At 42.6% G+C, this 20,481-nt stretch overlaps 2 protein-coding genes across 2 annotated transcripts in view; one reads left to right on the plus strand and one right to left on the minus strand.

The window, feature by feature from the left end:
• Positions 1-15,391, minus strand: part of Agtpbp1 (ATP/GTP binding protein 1) — a 174,953-nt gene extending 159,562 nt beyond the window's left edge. The window contains 2 exon segments of the mRNA XM_013031059.1: positions 15,170-15,324; positions 15,326-15,391. Coding sequence (XP_012886513.1) covers positions 15,170-15,324; positions 15,326-15,391 — 221 coding nt within the window.
• Positions 15,392-15,588: 197 nt separating this feature from the next.
• LOC105996831 (cytosolic carboxypeptidase 1-like) overlaps positions 15,589-20,481 on the plus strand; it is a 38,711-nt gene continuing 33,818 nt past the window's right edge. Inside the window, exons 1-2 of the mRNA XM_013031060.1 lie at positions 15,589-15,722; positions 16,363-16,472. Of these exons, the coding sequence (XP_012886514.1) occupies positions 15,589-15,722; positions 16,363-16,472 (244 nt within the window). The remainder of the gene's footprint in view (positions 15,723-16,362; positions 16,473-20,481) is intronic.

A 20,481-nucleotide genomic window follows, 5' to 3' on the forward strand; every position in this document is an offset into this window, starting at 1 on the left:
GTGTGTGTGTGTGTGTGTGTGTTGTAGCTTGAACTCAAGAACTGGGTGCTACCCCTGAGCTGCTTTTGCTCAAGTGTGTGTGTATGTTGTACCTTGAACTCAAGGACTGGGTGCTACCCCTGAGCTGCTTTTGCTCAAGTGTGTGTGTATGTTGTAGCTTGAACTCAAGGACTGAGTGCTACCCCTGAGCTGCTTTTGCTCGTGTGTGTGTGTGTGTGTGTGTGTGTGTGTGTGTGTGTGCATAATGTTGTAGCTTGAACTCAAGGACTGCTACCCCTGAGCTGCTTTTGCTCAAGTGTGTGTGTGTGTGTGTGTTGTAGCTTGAACTCAAGGACTGGGTGCTACCCCTGAGCTGCTTTTGCTCAAGTGTGTGTGTTGTAGCTTGAACTCAAGGACTGAATGCTACCCCTGAGCTGCTTTTGCTCAAGTGTGTGTGTGTGTGTTGTAGCTTGAACTCAAGGACTGGGTGCTACCCCTGAGCTGCTTTTGCTCAAGTGTGTGTGTATGTTGTAGCTTGAACTCAAGGACTGGGTGCTACCCCTGAGCTGTTTTTGCTCGTGTGTGTGTGTGTGTGTGTGTGTGTGTGTGTGTGTGTGTGTGTGTGTTGTAGCTTGAACTCAAGGATTGGGTGCTACCCCGAGCTGCTTTTGCTCAAGTGTGTGTGTATACTGTAGCTTGAACTCAAAGACTGGGTGCTGCCCCTGAGCTTCTTTTGCTCAAGGATAGCACTCTACCAAGCACTCTACCACTTGAACCACAGCTCCACTTGTGGCATTTATGGTAGTTTACTGGAGATGAGTCTCATGGACTTTCCTTCCTGGACTGGCTTGAGATCTCAGCCTCCTGAGTAGCATAGGCATAAACCACTGGCACTTGGCCTACCTAAGTCTTTTTTTTTTTTTTTTGGTCAGTCATGGGTCTTGAACTCTGGGCTTGGGCACTGTCCCTCAGCTCCTCAGCTCAAGGCTAGCGCTCTACCACTTGAGCCACAGTGCCACTTCCAGTTTTCTGGTGGTTTATTGGAGATAAGAGTTTCATGGACTTTCCTGGCTTTGAACCGTGATCCTCAGATCTCAGCCTCCTGAGTAGCTAGGATTACAGGCGTGAGCCACCAGTGCTGAGTCTTTTAAACCCTCAGAAGAAGGAGAAAAAGTAACCATGGTGAAAATCTTGTCACCACTCACCTTACAGCCCTACAGTGCTGTCCATTTCAATGGTTTAAAGGAACACCTACCTCTAATCATCACCTCACTTACCTTAGCCCCTACTTACAACTCCACTGGCTGACTCTATAGACATGCTTGCTGAGCTTCCTGGCTTTCCTCCAATATGCGAGGGTTCACTCTCTCACCTTGGTGTCTGTTCAAGCTGTTTCTTTGGCCTGAACTACTACTCATCTGCCAAACATTGCAATGACTACTTCTATCTTTCTTTGCTCAATTATCATCTTTCCAATGCAGCCCATCACAAGCATCCCCTTTCATACTATGAGCCACACCTGGATCCTAGTATACCCATCATCACTTACCTACTGTGCCTTCCTCCATAACACTCACTGACATCTAACACATGATATAAAAATAAATGAATACTTATACCATGGACTAAATGGCAATGTCCCTTCTAAACTCATGTGATGATATCTTAATCACAAAGTGTTCAGAGAAGAGTCTTTGGGAGACCTAATTAGGTCATGAGGGTGGCATCCTCAGGTATATAGTAATTAGTATCCTTTTAGAAGAAACTCCTGAGAGCTAGCTTGCCCCTTCCATCTATGAAGCAGGAAACTGGCCCTAACCAAATACAGAAACTATTAGTGCCTTCATATTAGACTTGCCCATCTCTAGAACTATGAGCAAAAATTTCTGTTGTTTATAAGCTACCCAGTTTGCTAAGTTTTACTATAGCAGCCCAAATGGAATAAAAGTTTTGAAAACTGCTATTCCTAAGTCGTTACACATTCAAATCAATTCTTAAAGGAAAAATTATTTTCTCTAAACTTTCAAATGTTCAATACAAGTGCCATTAAACTACATACATCAATCTTACAATCTAATCTACCTCAGACCCTTACCATCTTATCTCCACAAATGACTTACAAAAGCAACCATAATCAGCACTTTTATTTCCTCAAGATATTAAGGGGGGAGGGGGGTTCGGAAGGTGGCTCAGTGGTAGAGTGCTTGCCTTGCATGCCTGAGGCCCTGGGTTCGATTCCTCAGCACCACATAAAGAAAAAGCCGGAAGTGGCGCTGTGGCTCAAGTGGTAGAGCACTAGCCTTGAGCTGAAGAGCTGAGGTTGTGCTCAAGTGGGGCTCAGGCCCCACACCAACCAAAAAAAATCATATTTAATATTTCAAGTAGTACCTGCTTACCTTTTTTTTTTTTAAATGGTAGTACTGGGGCCTGAACTCAGGCTCTAACTTTGCTTTTTTACTCAGGGATGAAGCTCTATCACTTAAGTCACATCTCTACTTCCTGTCTTTCCCTTGTTCATTGGAGTTAAGAGTCTCATGAAACCATCTCAGTTTGCTGAGTAGCTAACATTACAAATGTACCTCCCTGAAAAATGTCATTAGGCAGTTTCTACTGATAAATAACTTCTATAAAACATTATCCTAATGAACAATGATCACTTTCACCATCAAACACTAGAATTATTCTTGGTGAAGTGTGGGCAACTAGGGAAAGCATGCAGTTGAAGATGGTTCTACCAGGAAAGCTAGGAAACAAAAGCAGTATCTTTTGTCAGCCAAAGAAAGACCTTAAGAAAACCATAGACTAATATTCCTAATGATCACTGATAAAAAAAAAAAATTCTCGCTGGGCGCCAATGGCTAATGCCTGTAATCCTAGCTACTCAGGAGGCTGAGATCTGAGGATCCCAGTTCAAAGCCACCCCACCCCGGCAAGAAAGTCTGTGAAACTCTTATCTCCAATAAACCACTAGGAAACCGGAAGTGGCTCTGTGGCTCAAGCAGTAGAGCACTCACCTTGAGCTGAAGAGCACAGGGACAGCGCCCAAGCCCAGAGTTCAAGCCCCACGACCGAAAAAAAAAAAAAAAAAAAAACTGCTGTTGGCAGGAATATGTGTATATGTGATATATACACACACACACATATATATATGTATATATATGTGGTATAGGTGCTTTAGAAAACAGTACAGAAGTTCCTCCAAAAATTTAAAAATATCATCACCCACATGACCCAGAAATTTCACTTCTGAATATATACCAAACTGAAAACAAGGTCTAGAAGTGTTAATTGTACATCTACATTCATAGCAAATAGCAGAACTGGTCCAAATGTACATTGACAGATAAATGGCTAAACAAAATGTGGTATAGACATGCAACATAATGATTGTCTTAAAAATGGAAGAAATTATGCTAAATGAAACAACTGAGGCACACAAAGACTAAGCACACAGGATTGCACTCATATAATATACTTAAAGTAGTCAAACTCATTGAGATGGAAAGAACAATGACTCTCGCTAGGGGTTAGATGAGGTAGGGGGAGAGGGTCAGTGTTAACAGATAGAGAAGTTTTGGTTTAGGAAAAAGAAAGAAAATCTGGAGATGAATGGTAGTAATAACTCCATAATAATATGGATATATATGACACCACTGAACTAATTACATGAATTAAAGAGGTTAAAATGGGTGTACATGCTAGCTCACACCTATAATCCCAGCTTCCAAGATGTAGAGATCTAGCCGGGCGCTGGTGGCTCACGCCTGTAATCCTAGCTACTCAGGAGGCTGAGATCTGAGGATCGCGGTTCAAAGCCAGCCTGGGCAGGAGAGACCGTGAGACTCCTATCTCCAATAAACCACCAGAAAACCGGAAGTGGCGTTGTAGCTCAAGTGGTAGAGCACTCGCCTTGAACTGAAGAGCTGAGGGACAGCGCCCAGGCCCAGAGTTCAAGCCCCACAACCGACAAAAAAAAAAAAGATGTAGAGATCTAGATGATAGCAGTTTGATGCAAAGGAGTGAAACACCATCTCAACAAACCAGCTTTGTGTGGTGGTGATCTGGTGATCCCAGATTCTAGGAGGCTTAGGTAGGAGGATCTAAATATTGAGGCACCAAACAAAAAAATGGAAGATCCTATCTGAAAAACAACTAAAGCAAAAAAGGATTGGAGATTATGCCTCAAATGGAAGAACACAGGTATAGAAATTGCAAAGCCCTAAGTTCAAACTCCAATACTTCAAAAAATTGAAAGGGTACATCTTATTCATAGTTTATAATATTAATAATTATTAAATCAAAATATGAACCTTATGTTTAAAACTGGGAAAAACATATCAATATGTAAATAAACATTAAAATGGGATGAATTTAAAATGAAAGTAGTTCTCACCAATGAAAAAGAAAACCTAGAAAGTGTGTCTATTATACACTAATAAATTTTAAATATTGCTGACAAAATATCTGGCCAGGTAGTACATACCTGAAGTCCCAGCTATTGCTGAGAATCTAAAGTGGGAAGCCAGCCTTAGCTACACAGTGACGCCGTTTCTCAAAAAGTAATAATATTCTATTTAGTCACTAAACTCTACTATATGCAGGAAGTCTCCAGATTATTCTAACAGTATTCTACTGTAAATGTGAGATCCTTGAAAGATGTTATCTGTATTAAAGATTCTGATCTGATAAAGTTGGAGCCACTCTAGACTGACTAGGACACAATGATAGTTGAGAGACAGTATATAAAGAGCCACAATTATCTTGGGCTATCTTAAGCCATCTATAGCCAATTACCTTAACTTCTATACCTGCCCAAACATTCCTGAGACTAACAGATTAATTGCTTGGAATTTATCACAAAGTTTTTCAGCCTTCTAGCTAGCCTTCAACATTAGCTAGTGTTATTACTACATACAGTATTTGAAGCCTACCAGTGCTTCCATTAATGTAATACGTAATGGATTGATTTCAATTATTCTGTGAAGTATGAAAGTTTACATAACCTCTTCCATAGTATAACATGTCCTTCAGAACAACTGGAGCCGGATGCTGGTGGCTCAAGCCTGTAATCCTAGCAACACAGGAGGCTGAGATCTGAGGAGCGAGGTTCAAAGCCAGACCAGGCTGGAAAGTCAATGAGACTCTTATCTCCAACTAATCACCAGAAAACCAGCGGCTCAAAGTGGTAGTGCAGTAGCCTTGAGCTGAAGAACTCAGAGACAGAGCTCAGGCCCATAGTTCAAGCCCCACAGCCAAAAAAAAAACAAAACAAAACAAAAAAGAACAATTGGAGGGGCTGGGAAGGTGGCTCAGTGGTAGAGTGCTTGCCTTGCATGCCTGAGGCCCTGGGTTCGATTCCTCAGCACCACATAAGCAAAAAGAAAAAAGCCGGAAGTGGCGCTGTGGCTCAAGTGGTAGAGTACTAGCCTTGAGCTGAAGAGCTGAGGGACAGCGCCCAGGCCCAGAGTTCAGGCCCCACAACCGGACCCAAAAAAAAAAAAAAAAAAAAGAACAACTGGAAAGCATGTCCCCAAGCAATGGTACTCACTCTTATTTGGCTCATTTTGCCTTTAGAGCAGCATTAGTTGATTTAATGCAATATCTTTTATTATTATAGCTTTTATTCACAACAAAACCCACAGCCATGTATGTTTCATAACCTTAACTCACTTTCCCCATAACTGTAGCATGGTTCATCCTTAGCATGAAGTAAGAAATCAACAGCGATTATGAAGGTAAACCAAGTTGTTCTTTTCTAGTTTATAAGCTGGATATTAAGCTTGCCACACTGTGCTTCACTATTTAGACTCAAACTCTCAAAAAGCTAGACTTGAATGCAAATAGAAATGGAGTACCAAATCTGATCTTTATTTTTATGTTATCATTTTATATTGTAAATGAAATTAGACTGTAAAAAAAGATTGCAGTACTTCAGCATCAGCAACTGACTATAATCATTAAGAAATCCCTCAACTTTCTATGAATAAGTTTTGTGATGCTTAATTTTTTTAATAAGGCCTTTATTATGACTCTAAAGTCTTAGTTAAAAATATATCAGAAGCCAGGTGTTAGTGGCTCACATCTGTAATCCTAGCTATTCAGGATCTGAAGAATCTGAGATCACTGCTGGAAGCCAATCCAGGCAGACTAATCTGAGACTCATTTGAACCATCAAATGACAGAAGCAAAGGTGTGGTTCAATTCGTAGAATACCAGCCTTGAGGGAAAAGGCTAAACCAGAGCCCAAAGACCAGAGTTCCAACCTTAGTACTATCATAAAAATAAACACAAGAACAAAAACAAATAACAGACTGGAGACTACCCTTCTTAATCAAAGTTTTGTAGAATTCTCTTTATGACTTAAACCCAGTAGTTCTCCAATCCAGTAGTTCTCCAAGTGTGTTCCATTGACTTCAGCAATCTGGACATCTGGACACTCTTGGTGGGGAGGGAGGAAGGGAAGCACAAATCAAAACTATTTTGTAATATTAAATTTAAATTTTAAATTACTGGTATATTAAAACAAGGTACAGTAATATAACCTAACAGCTTACATTTGGAAAAGCATTACATTTGGAAAACCTCCATAGAGCCTTTTGCTGTTATTTTTCAGAGAGGATCTCCCTTTTTCTGCCCAGAACCTATGTTTATTGAGTACCTCCCACCTATGCCTTCCAGGTAGCTGGGAATACAGCCCTATACCACCACCTCAGCTTGTTTGTTAAGATGGAATATTAATAACTTTTTGCCAGACTGACCAGGAACCATGATCCTCTCAATAGTTTGTAATAAATCTCAAACTATATTTTTCACCCTCAAGCATAATCATTTATAAAGAAAAAAACAGAAGCTTTCACATCAGTATGTCTTTAAATAATATATTGTCTCAACCATCGAAGTTACATCCTTTTAATATTCTACATGACAAGATGAAACATATGCATGAAACATTTCAGCCTTATACTAAATTCTAATAGGTGATGGGTGCCTAAAGGAAAAATACTTCCCTAACTGAATTCAGAGTTTGAATTAGCCTCTTCTTTTTCTTCAACAATCACTATTATGAAAGAATGTCTAAAATACTCTGCTTGTTGAAATGTGGGTATTCTAGTGGTTTTTCTCAGAAAGGAACAAAGGAAATCTGCCTGTTGCTTCAAGGAAACAACTGGCAGTCATTTTTGTTGCCAATAACAAAACCTAAGTACTGTGTGTGTGCATGTTGTGTGTGTGTGTGTGCACATGCACGCACGCACACACACACGCACAAAATAGTCCTAGAGCTTGAATTCAGGGCCGGGGTGATGTCCCTGAGCTTCATCTGGCTTAAGGCTAGCTCTCTACCACTTGAGCCACAGCGACACCTCCAGCTTTTTCTGAAGAAGTCTCCCTATTGCAGATGAGTTTCATGGACATTACTGCCTGGGCTGGCTTTGAACAGCAATCTTCAGATCCCAACCTACTCAACAGCTAGGATTACAGGCATGAACCACCAATTCCTAGCAAAACATGAGTTTTTAAACAAACATCAGAACTTGAGAAAATTCATATCCACTATCATGTCTAAACCTGGCAAGCTTCTCAGTAATCTGTAATGGGATGGGCAGTAACAGAAACAAACGTACTTTCTTGAGTACCATATAATGAAATATGTCAACATTTGGAAAATGTTCATAACTAACTGAACTAATATTTTCAAATGACCCACAGAATTATGTTACAAGTTCAGTCATGGATATTCACTGAACAAATATTTTTAAATGACCAAGGAATGATGTTACAAATTCAATATAAGATCTATTCAAATTTTAGACCCATCGATTTGAATATAAAACCATGGGGGGGGGGAATCATGAATTATCTAACAAGAACATGCAATTGTCTGAAAGGGCTATTAATAAGATCTTCCCTTTTCCAACCATTATCTTCATGCAGCTGGATTTTCTTTACGTATACAAATTTCAACATACTGCATTAGACAGAAAGCAGAAGCAAAAAAATGAATAAAATGGTTAAAATAATCACCATTTGTACAAAAATTTACAAAAATGAGAGTTGGAGATGTAGCTCATGTTATCTAGTATGTGAATCCCATCCAGAGCAACAACACAAAAAAAAAAAATCACAGGTAGTGGGGGAGAGAAACAAAAAGAAAAAAAACTGACCAAACATAAAACTGTTGCTTTTCATTATGTTACTTCTTGCTTGATAAAAGTTGTTACTCATTAAAAACATATTATTTACATTAGCATGCCATAGTTCAATAATAACCATTTTAAGAAGAACAGAAAATCAACTTTTCATTTATAATATAGTAAAAATAATTCACAAAAAATTTGAGGAAGTTCTTCAATAATCTAAAGGAAGAAGGTAGGGTTTGTTTTCAACTCAAGGCTTTCAGACAGGCACTCTATTGCTTAAATCATGCATCCAGCACTCTTTGCTTTTACTAGTTTTCAAACAGGATCTTGTGTTTTCACAAAGCCTGGCTGGAGCACAATCCTCTCATTATGCACTTTCCAAGTAAAATAGCTAGAAAGACAGGTGCTTACATCCACACCTAGCTTTATTTTTTTTGTTTTTAATTTTATTGTTGTTTATTAATTTTATTGTTAAGGTGTTGTACACAGGGGTTAGTTATGTTACTTGTCCATCAGTGTTACCCCTTCCCTTCCTTGTTATTGTCCCACTATCCCTTCCATCCCCACCTCCCACAGTCCTACCCCCACCCCCTCGCCTCTGGAAGTTGTAAAGTTTGTTTCCAATATACTGTCCTGTGGCTATCTTTGTTGCAATGGGTCATCCTTTGTCCTTGTTTCAGCATTTTGTTATTCCCCTTCCCCTCTGTAGATTAGACATATGTATATACAAGATGCAGGGTAACAAAATCGAGTACAATTAACAGGGGATATGCCATAGGGGAAAGAACATACAAAGGAGGGGGCTCGGAAGGTGGCTCCGTGATAGAGCGCTTGCCTTGCATGCCTGAGGCCCTGGGTTTGATTCCTCAGCACCACATAAGCAAAAAGAAAAAAGCCGGAAGTGGCGCTGTGGCTCAAGTGGTAGAGTGTTAGCCTTGAGCTGAAGAGCTGAGGGACAGCGCCCAGGTCCAGAGTTCAGGCCCCATGACCGGACCCAAAAAAAAAAAAAAAAAAAAACCATACAGAGGAAACAACTAAAGATAAACAATAACAATAAAGACAGACCTCTTGCCCATATTGGGGTTCATTTCCTTTAGCATTGTTTTTTTGCAAGGCAAGCGCTCTACCACTGAGCCACCTTCCCAGCCCTAGCATTTTCTTTTTTTTTTTTTTTTCCTGGGTCCAGTTGTGGGGCCTAAACTCTGGGCCTGGGTGCTGTCCCTCAGCATTTCAGCTCAAGGCTAGCGCTCTACCACTTGAGTCACAGAGCCACTTCTGGCTTTTTTCCTTTTTGCTTATGTGGTGCTCAGGAATCGAACCCAGGGCCTCAGGCATGCCAGGCAAGCGCTCTACCACTGAGCCACCTTCCCAGCCCTAGCATTTTCTTATATGGTCATTTGTACATGGTTTTTGAGCTTTTCAGTTCAGCAGATAAGATTATCCTATATTTATTTTTGTTTTTGTCTGTACTGGTCCTCGAGCTTGAACTCTAAACCTGAGCACTGTTCCTGATCTTTTTTTTACTCAGGGGTCTCTACACTTGAGTCACAGTTTCACTTCCAGCTTTTTGGTAGTTAATTGTAGATGAAGAGTCTCAGGGACTTCGAAATGAGAACCTTCAGATCTCAGCCTTCTGAGTTGCTAGGATTATAGGTGTGAGCAATTGCAGCCAGCATCACACCCAGCTTTTTATTGTTTGGGATGGAGGTCTCTGTTCTGCCTTGAATCCTTCCAATCTAAGCTTCCCTCCTCAATAACTTTTTGAGAGTGACAGATGCTGAAATACGAAATATTAGAATGGGGGCCTGGAAGTAGTGCTGTAGCACAAGTGGTAGAGTGCTAGCCTTGAACTTAAGAGCTGAGACACAGTGCTCAGGCCCAGAGTTCAAGCCCGACTACCAACAAAAAAAAAGAATATGTTTGGGAATATTTGGGCTGGGAAGGTGGCTCAGTGGTAGAGCGCTTGCCTGGCATGCATGAGGCCCTGGGTTCGATTCCTCAGCACCACATAAGCAAAAGCAAAAAAGCCGGAAGTGGCGCTGTGGCTCAAGTGGTAGAGCGCTAGCCTTGAGCTGAAGAGCTGAGGGACAGCACCCAAGCCCAGAGGTCAGGCCCCACTACTGGACCAAAAAAAAAAAAAATAGAATGGGGGCCAGAGGCATATCTTAAGTAACAGAGTGCCTGTCTTAGCAAGTGCAGTCCTCAGTTCAAATTCCAAAATTTTGAAGAAAACAAAAACAAACACAAAATCATATGGAGTACTCATGCAGCTATCACTTGATCTAAAAATCTTATTCCAAAATACCAAAATCTAAAACTTTGACCAGTATGACATCACATGTATAGAATTCACAGATAACTGACCTTCAATGTATTGAAAACAATGTCACATTTAATAATCTTTGACCTATGTATATAAGGGATATAGAAAATGCAAATGAGGGCTGGGAAGGTGGCTCAGTGGTAGAGCACTTGCTTTGCATGCATGAGGCCCTGGGTTTGATTTCCTCAGCACCACATAAGCAAAAAGAAAAAAGCCAGAAGTGGCGCTGTGGCTCAAGTGGTAGAGCGCTACCTTGAGCTGAAGAGATGAGGGACAGTGCCCAGGCCCAGGGTTCAGGCCCCACGACCAGACCCAAAAAAAAAAAAAAATGCAAATGAATGTCATATTTACACTTTGAGTACCATCCCCAATTTATCTAATTGTGTACATGCAAATATTCCAGAATTTTAAAAAAGTTTGAAATCTGAAATGCCTCTGGCTATGGACATATAAGATAAAGATACTCAACTTATAGCCAGGTACTAGTGGCTCATGCCTATAATTCTAAGTACTCAGGAGACTGAGATCTAAGGATCATGGTTTGAAGCTAACCTGGGCAGGAAAGTCTGTGAGATTCTACAATTAATCACAGAAGAGCCTGAAGTGAGCACACTACTCTTGAGGAAAAAAGCTCAGGGACAGGTGCCAGTCCGTGAGTTTAAGCCCCAGGACCACCACAAAAAAAAAAAATTCAAGTCATAGTTGAACACTGTAAACCAAGAAGAAGCACATAAAATCATTAACTGAAAGAAAAATCTTTCCTAGGAAAATCACGTGAAAGCTGAAGATAAGCACAATGTCAAATCAATCCCCCCCACACACACACTTACAGTATCAATAAACAAGAAAACAAACCATGATAAAAACAATTTGCGGGGCTGGGAAGGTGGCTCAGTGGTAGAGCACTTCCCTTGCTTGCTCGAGGCCCTGGGTTCGATTCCTCAGCACCACATAAGAAAAAAACCGCAAGTGGTGCTGTGGCTCAAGTGGTAGAATGCTAGCCTTGAGCTGAAGAGTTGAGGGACAGCGCCCAGGCCTAGAGTTCAGGACCCACGACCGGACCCCCCCAAAAAAAAAACAAAATACAATTTGCATATATTGAAAGCACCATATGATGTTCTTATCAGATAAACATATATCCCATTAATATAGATAATAATTCTGGTAGCAGCATAGGACAAAAGGTAATACCCAATAGCAAACTCAAAAATAGTGATTAAAATAGCAGCCACCACTACTAGGAAGGAGTCAATCCAAGGTTCTGTCAGAGGGACATGCAAGGATACTTCAGCAGCTAGCAACATCCCAGAGCACCCAGCTCAGGAGCTAGCTGTTCTATTTAAAACTGATTTATATGCATCCAAGGCAGGACAGTGAAACTAACCCCTCAGCCTCAAAGGAGAAAATGTGTCATGGCAAAATTAAGTCTGTACTAACACAGGTCTGCCCAATTTTTTTCAGCCTAATAGGCCTCTGGAAGACTAAAGAAAATATGTAGTGGTAATGATACTTACTGAGCACTAATTACATCTAAGGCACTGAGGTATAAACAATTTTTCTATGAATTAACACAAATTTGAGTTCACCTTAAGGGTTAACACATTATCCCCAGTTTTAAAGTCTAGAAAATCAAGGCACAAAGAGATTAAGTATCTTCCCCAGAGTCAATCTGGCTCATGCCCCAACTCCTTAGCCATTACACTGCAGTACACAGGACAGTAACCATTAACAATACATGAAGTTTAAAGTTTAGTGCCCACCATGAGTATAGGCCCCAACACCAGCACACAAAAAAGTCAGTGCCCACCCTAGACAATTTTACTTTTTTCTTTTTTTTTGTTTGGTCAGTCATGGGGCTTGACCTCTGGGCCTGGGCACTATCCCTCAGTTCTTCAGCTCAAGGATAGTGCTCTACCACTTGAGCTACAGCACCACTTCCGGTTTTCTGAGTGGTTTTTATTGCCAATAAGTCTCAGGGCCTTTCCTTCCCAGTATGCCTTTCAACCCCAATCCTCAGATCCCAGCCTCCTGAGTAGCTAGGATTACAGGTGTAAGCTCACACTAGACAATTTTATTGTTTGCACTGATATACATTGCCTGACAGAAGTTCTCAACTTGCAAAGCACTCTCTGCACATTTACTAATTATTTATCTCAACTCAACTTCCAGGTACTGAGACACTTCAGGCAAGAACAATATATTTTCAAAATGAATACTGTGGAGAAGGTTTAAAAACAAAATCCAAAGCCAGGCATCAGTGGCTCAAACCTATAATCCTAGCTATTTCGGGAGGCTCCAATTAAAGTCAGCCCAGGTAAAAAAGTCTGTGAGAGGCTGGGAAGGTAGCTCAGTGGTAGTGTTTTCCTTGCATGCATGAGGCTCTGGGTTCGATTCCTTAGCACCGCATCAGCAGAAAACGCCAAAAGTGGCACTGTGGCTCAAGTGGTAGAGCGCTAACCTTGTGCTGAAGAGTTGAAGGACAGCACCCAGGCCGAGTTCAGGCCCCAAGACCGACAAAAAGAAGAAAAAAAGAAAGAAAGGAAGTCTGTGAGACTCTTATCTCCGAAAAAAAAAGACAGAAGTAGCACTGTGGCTCAAGTGATAGAGTGCTAGCCTGAGCAAAAGCAGCTCAGGGGCAGCGCCCAGAGTTCAAGCCCCAGGACCAGGGAAGAAAAAAAAATTAAAAACAAAATCCAAACTGTAGAATTCAAATTTGAGATTTTTATAAAGCTTGGACATTCTTTTATTTTTACTAATAAAGATAAATCATTATAACACACTAGTCTAGCCAGACTTCACTCTAAAGAGATTGCCTCAATTCAAGCCTAATGGGAAAGCTTTATAAATAAGTATCAAGGGCTGGGAAGATGGTTCAGTGGTAGACTGCTTGCCTTGCGTGCATGAGGCCCTGGGTTCGATTCCTCAGCACCACATAAGCCAGAAGAGGTGCAGTGGCTCAAGTGATAGAGCGCTAGCCTTGAGCTGAAGAGCTTAGGGACAGCACCCAGGCCCAGAGTTCAAGCCCCTTGACCCACAAAAAAATAATAATAATGATTTCATTGTTTTCCAATGCTGATCAAACACAAAGATAACTGTCTATTCCTCTGTTTTCGAGTTCAACTCACACTGCAGTTCTGATATGGGATGAATGAATCCAAGGCAGAGTTTTGAGGTCACTAACAATGAACCTGTAACTTCACCATAGAGTCTGACTCAAAATAATGTAATGATGAATCGCAAAGGTCTTTAGAATTTTCTACCGTTAGGATGAGACATGAGGGATCAATGAGGCAGCACTAATTATCCCACTACAATCCTGCATGGAAACACTTGCAGATCTTCCAGAGCTTGCATTGGTTTTAACACTTGGCACATGTTGTAAAGTACATGCCATTTAAAGTGCTTTAAATAAATTATTTCTTTTTTGGTCTACTAAGCTGAAAACATTCCACAACATGATTGTAAAAATAACTTTCTGGCTACAAGAAAGAAAGAAAAACGGGGGGAGGGGGGAGCGTGAAGGAAGGAAGGAGTTAAGAATTCAGAGGTTGGCAATTCAAAGACTATCTCCATTTATAAATCGAGATTTATGTAAATATTATACACAAAACAATATACAGATTTATGTGACAAGAATCATTAAGCTGCCCAAAGTCCTAAGTACGATCTGTCGTTATTAGAATATAATACCTCTACAACTGTAAACGGAATAAAAAGAAGAAAAAAAGGACAAATACTCTCCTGCTAAAGATTTCCGGTATTACCTTCAGAGGCTTGAGCAAGCTATTTAGTCAGAATAAAAAGGGAAAATGCGCTTGAAATTATAAAAATATCAACATTTACATCAGTAACACTGTGATATTTTTCCAAAAAATCCATTGTTTGTGATTTTATGTATCACTACCTCACAATACTGTGAAATCTGTGAAATGTATGTAATCACTTAAGCACAATAAAATATTGCTATAAAAAAATTCCATTCTGTAAAGATGGCCAGAAAAGCAACCGCACCCACCCAAAGCCCTCCTGCTGCTAAGAGGTTTAGAGCTCACACAGAAGAAAAGCCCCCCCTCCCCGCCCCACCAGCCCCCAGTCCCCGGCCTAGCAAGCTTTGCGCAGGGCTCGCCCCAAGCCCTGGACACTAGCACCTGAGAACCCGCACCCCCCGCACTGTCACCCTACAGGGACCTCACTCGGGTTCCAAGCCAAGCCATAGGGCTCAGTTGTAAACAGAAAACACACTTGTGTGCAAACCACGCAGCAACAGGACGGCCGCCGACCACACCAACCCCGCCCGCCAGGCAGGCACTGGGCCGCCAGGCAGGGCTCACCGCGCACCCGGGTGGGGGACGGGAAGGGCGGCGCTCGACACCGCCCCTCGGCGAGGTGCGCGGGGCGATGCGGAGACACGCGCTCAGGCCACAACACCGCCTCGGCCGGAAACCGGGGAGCGGACCGGCGCGAACAGGCGCGGACGGCCGGAGCCGGCGGCAGGGGGGGCGAGGGGGACGCGGAGGGGGTTAGGAGGGACCAGAGGCCCGGGCCGGGACAGTGTTCCTCCCAGACACAGCCCGCCTCCCACCCCGCCACAAGCGCGTCACACGGCCCGTCCGGTGAGGGGCTGCGGGGCCCGGGGATCGCTCTCCCCCACAGCCCACCGCCGCCCGCGTCTGCGGCCGGACAGCCGAGGGGCTGCGGGCAGAGGCGCGGACCGCTGAGGGACGCTCACCGGCTGCAGACAGGGCGCTAGCGGGGACTGCGCTGGGCCACCAGGAGAGACCCGGCAACCAACTCCGTGCCCGCAGCACCCGCCGACGGCTGCTCTCCGGGCGCGCCGCGGAGCTCTCGCCGCCCGCCGCCGGGTGTTTTCATACAAACCCCGGTGGGCAGGAGCGGCGCAGGCGGCGGAGGCGGAGGCGGAGGCGGAGGCGGCGGCGGAACCGGCCCGCATCCCAGGCAACGTCAGCGCGGCGCCCCGCCCACCGCACGCCCTGGCTGGCGGGCTCCAGCGCGCGGATCCCACAGAGCGTGCGCGAGGAGGGGCGTGGCCCCGCAGGGACCGGGGTGCCTTCGCGGGAAGGGCTAGGCCGGAGAGGAGGCTCGCGAGACGCGTGCGCGGGGCGGGGGTCCGCGGCGTGAAGAAGCGGAATGCGCACCTCGCTGCCGACTCTTGAGTCTTATCCTCGGCCCCCTGCGGCTGCGCACCGGGCGTGGCCGCCGCCCACCGAACCAGTCCTCTGGCGGCCCGCCAGGTGCTTCACATTTCCCCCTTTTTTCCAACGGTAAGTCGGGGCCCACCATCATGAATCACCCACGTCTTGGGGGGCAATTTTCAGTCGCACCGGGCAGGCTCCTCGTCACTCTCCCACTTTGACACCCAGGTAGCATCAGACATTGAGACGCAGAAAATCATACAGCTTCCTGACTCCTAAGAGATCTATAGATCTAGGCTAGAAGGGACAGTGCAGCCAACCCCCCCCCAAAAAAAAAAAAAAAACAAAAAGAAAACATGTAATTGAAAACATGCAACTGCCCCTCTATGCTACAGTGAACAAAAAGTGTCATGCTGAATTATTTGGGAGGAGAGGGGATTGTTTTGTTTATTTTGTGTTGTTTTTCAATTTTTTTAATTATCTTAAAGAATTGTACAAAGGGATTTCAATGCAACACGTCAGTTTGTGAGTATAATGTATCCTGATCGATGTCAACACCTTTCATTATTCTCCTTTATCTCTCCCAACCCTTTTTCTTTGTTGTGTTGTGTTTTGTTTTGTGTCTGCACTAAAGGCAAAGACAGTGTTTTACCTGAACCAAACTGTGTCAGTGGAACAACTGAACTACCCTTGTGTCTTGACTGGACTTAGCACGCTGAATATATAACATTAATACCGACATCATTTAACTTCATCCGTTGTTCTTTAGGGAAACTGGGGAAGAATGTAAAATTATTACAGGTAGAGAAGGAAATAAACTGAGAGCTGTGAAGTTTTTGTTTAAGATTCTTGTTTTAACAGAACTAAGCAAGTGTGAAGGTGAGTCAAAAAACAGTCCAACAGCCAGCCCCCACTGGCTCATCCCTGTTGATCCTAGCTAGCTACTCTGGAGGCTGAGATTTGAAGATCCCAGTTGCAAGCCACCCTAGGCAGAAAAGTCCATGAGACACTTACCTTCAGTTAATCAGCAAAAAGCTGGGTGTGGAGATGTGGCTCAAAGTAGTAGAGCAACAGAAAAAGAGCCCAGGCCCTGAGTTTAAGCCCCATGACTGACCAAAAAAAAAAAAAAACTAAAGAAAACTAGAAGGCTATAAAGAGCCAGGAAAGAGAAATTGCATGCCCTGATGGCTTGAGGAGGCCCAAAGGTATGGCTTCCCCAGGCCTAAGAGCTGCTAAGGGCTGAGGTTCCCAATACCTAGGTCTGGGAGCTATATTTGCTGCTATAGGACTGAGGGTCTCAGTTCCTGAGACCTGTATGGAGTACTGCAGTAGGAAGTCACAGCCACCACTGTTAACTGCTATCTGTAGGTTCTGCTCCCTACCAGAAACCAAGAATTTAAAAAGTCCATATGCTGTAGATATTTGCCATTAAAACCTCAAGCAATTGATCTCCAATGTAGAGTGCCTGGGGTTTGAACTCAGAGCCTGGGCGCTGTCTTTGAGCCTCTTTGTTTTCAAAGCTAATGCTCACCCACTTGAACCACAGCATCACTTCCAGTTTTTTCTGAGTAGTTTATTGGAGATAAGAGTCTCACAAACTTTCCTACCCAGGCTGGCTTTGAACTTTGATACTCACATTTCAGCCTCTTGAGTAGCTAGGATTACACTGTGAGCCACCGGTGCCCTGCAATCTCTGGCTTCTCAAGCCTAGAGCAAATGGTTTCTAGCTTTCAGGATTTCAAGCAATTAGCCTCTGGGTCAGTGGCTTATCTTGGCCTGTAGACCTTGGCCATAACTGGAAGAGATTTTCCTTGCCAACCTGTGTTTCCTGTCTGAGAAGGACAGGAGCTCAGTCAACCGTTTTTCAGCTGTTCTAAAAATAAAAAATAAATGACTCATGTTGGTATATAATATTGAGTTTTCTGTTTTAGAAAAAAGGATTATTTGCATTACTTTGTGGTCAATTTCCATATCTTAGAGGCTACAGAAATATTTTTTCTTCTTACTAAAATAAAATAACAAACTTCTGAACAAAAATCACAAATACATAAAGGCTCATTGGACCATACCTGCATCCTTGCTAGCCAGGGTGCTGAAGATTAATCAGGATCATGTTCCAGGCCAATGCAGGCCAAAAAAATGTTCCCAAAATTTCATCTTGATGGAAGATTCTTGGTGTAGGACACATGCCTCTCATCCCAATTATAGTAGGAAGCATAAAAGACACAGGTAACATTCCATCCAGGCAAAAAGAGCTCACCAATAGAGCACCTGCCTAGCACACACAAGCCTACTAACAAAAGTAAAAAATCATAAATACAAAAGGAATTTTCTTTTTCAATTTAATAAAATTTTTTCTATATGTGTGTGTGTGTGTTTGTGAGTGTGTGTGTGTGTGTGTGTGTGTGTGTGTGTGTGTATGTACATCATGGGGCTTGAATGCAGTATCTAGGTGCTGTCCCTGAGCGCTTTTGCTCAAGGGTAGAACTGTAACACTTTGAGCCACAACTTCATTTCTGGTTTTTAGGTGGTTAATTAGTGATAAGAATCTCACAGTGTTTCCTGTCTGGGCTGGCTTCGAACCTCAATCCTCAGATCTCGGCCTCCTGAGTAGCTAGGATTACAGGTGTGAGCCACCATCACCTGGCTCAGTGTACCTTTAAATATTACTGGGATAAAACAAAGGAAGCGGTACTTATTATCTGACTTAAGTAACAGTAATCCATCTGTATATCACCTTTACAATAAAAAATAAAAATAAAAAATAAATACTGCCTAATTAACATGGCTGATTTTGAATACACTAAAAATAGTTTAATTTCATAGTTGGAGGTGTGGCTTAAATGGTAGATCTCAAGCTAGTGAGCAAAAGTGCCAGATACCAAGTCTGAGTCCTGCTTCAGACAAAAAAAGTTTCAAATCAAGTAATGACTAATTAGATCAAAGCATAGAAATGAAAAACTCAAAATTATTTTTCACACAAGAATTATAATGGGGGGGCTGGGAAGGTGGCCCAGTGGTAGAGTGCTTGCCTTGCATGCCTGAGGCCCTGAGTTCAATTCCTCAGCACCACATAAGCAAAAAGAAAAAAAGCCAGAAGTGGCGCTGTGGCACAAGTGGTCGAGCACTAATCTTGAGCTGAAGAGCTGAGGGACAGCGCCCATGCCCAGAGTTCAGGCCCCACGACTGGACCCAAAAAAAAAAAAAAGTTTCAAATCAACTAATGACTAATTAGATCAAAGCATAGAAATGAAAAACTCAAAATTATTTTTCACACAAGAATTATAATGGGGGGGCTGGAAAGTAGCTCAGTGGTAGAGCGCTTGTCTTGCATACCTGAGGCCCTGGGTTCGATTCTTCAGCACCACAAAAGCAAAAAGAAAAAAGCCGGAAGTGGCGCTGTAGCTCAAGTGCTAGAGTATTAGCCTTGAGCTGAAGAGCTTAGGGACAGCTCCCAGGCCCAGAGTTCAGGCCCCACGACTGGACCAAAAAAAAAAGAATTATAATGGGATTGGAGTTGTTGCTCAGTTAGTAGAGCACTAGCCAATGAACAAAAGCAGCAGGTAGGTACCGAGTCTGAGTATCAGTTTGGGCCTACAAAAAGAAACATATGGTGTCTAATTTTTTCCAATACACTATTAAATGAGAAAAATAAGTTGCTTAGCTGTGAATGGTATAACCTTACTTGTAATATTTTGAAAAATCAATATTATAGGAAAGATATATTAATAGAACGAGTTTCTGTAAGGAAAAACACTATCCTGTATACCAGAATTCCTTAGCTTCAGAAGGTAATTTTGTCCTTTCTATGTTTTACATTTGTTTGCAACCTAAATCAAAACTAAATTTAAAATCATAATAAAAGAGGATTGCTTCCCCATAAATAATGTGAGTTTCAAGATCCATAAAGCCTAGGTTCTTATTATGAGTTTTTGAGAAATGTGTCCTGCATATTTACATAGCTCCTAATTCTAGAGAATGTGGCTTTCATTAGGCTTTTGTGTGTTTTATTTTGTGCTTGGACCTTGAACTCAGCCTGGGTTTGAACTCAAAGCCTGGAGCTCTCAGCCTTTTTACTCCAGAGTAGAGCTTTAACCCTTGAGCCAAGCCTACAGTTCTGCCTTTGTGGTGGTTAATTGGACATATGAGTCTCTCAGATTTGTTTGCCTATTCTGGCCCCAAACGTCAGTCCTCAGCATCTCAGCCTCTTGAGCAGCTGGGATTATAGGCATGAGCCATTGACACCTGGCTTTTGTTAGGTTTGCAATAAACCCTAATTCAAGTGGTTAAAAATATAGGTTATAGTGAGTATAGTGGTTCATGCCTGTAATCCTAAAGGTTTAGGAGGCAGAGATGGGGCAATGGGGGAAAAAAATCACAATCCAAGACCAGCCTGGATTAAAAATTCAACAATACAACACCAGGTATGGTGATACACACTTGTTATCCTACCTATGAGGGAGGATGTACATAGGAGAGTTGAGGTCCATTATTGGAGAGGCTTAAAAGAACTGGTTATCCAAAGAAAAGAAACTTCCACCTGACCCTTGGATATCTCGTTCATGATGTTACCAAAAAAAAGAATTTTCAGATACTTTAAGGTAGACCAAAGAAAGTTTATTTAATAAAGCAAAAGGAAGACAGTACACAACTTATACATAAGTGTGGGCACATCTGATAACAGGTACAATGAGTATTCTAATATCCAGAGTATTTATGGTTTAAAAAGAAGTAGGTTGGGGGGCTGGGAAGGTAGCTCAGTAGGAGAATGCTTGCCTTGCATGTATGAGGCCCTGGGTTCAATTCCTCAGCACCACATAAGCAAAAAGAAAAAAGCCAAAGTGGCACTGTGGCTCAAGTGGTAGAGTGCTAGCCTTGAGCTGAAGAG

Source organism: Dipodomys ordii, unplaced genomic scaffold, assembly GCF_000151885.1.
Source record: "Dipodomys ordii isolate 6190 unplaced genomic scaffold, Dord_2.0 Scaffold137, whole genome shotgun sequence".
Lineage (NCBI taxonomy): Eukaryota > Metazoa > Chordata > Mammalia > Rodentia > Heteromyidae > Dipodomys > Dipodomys ordii.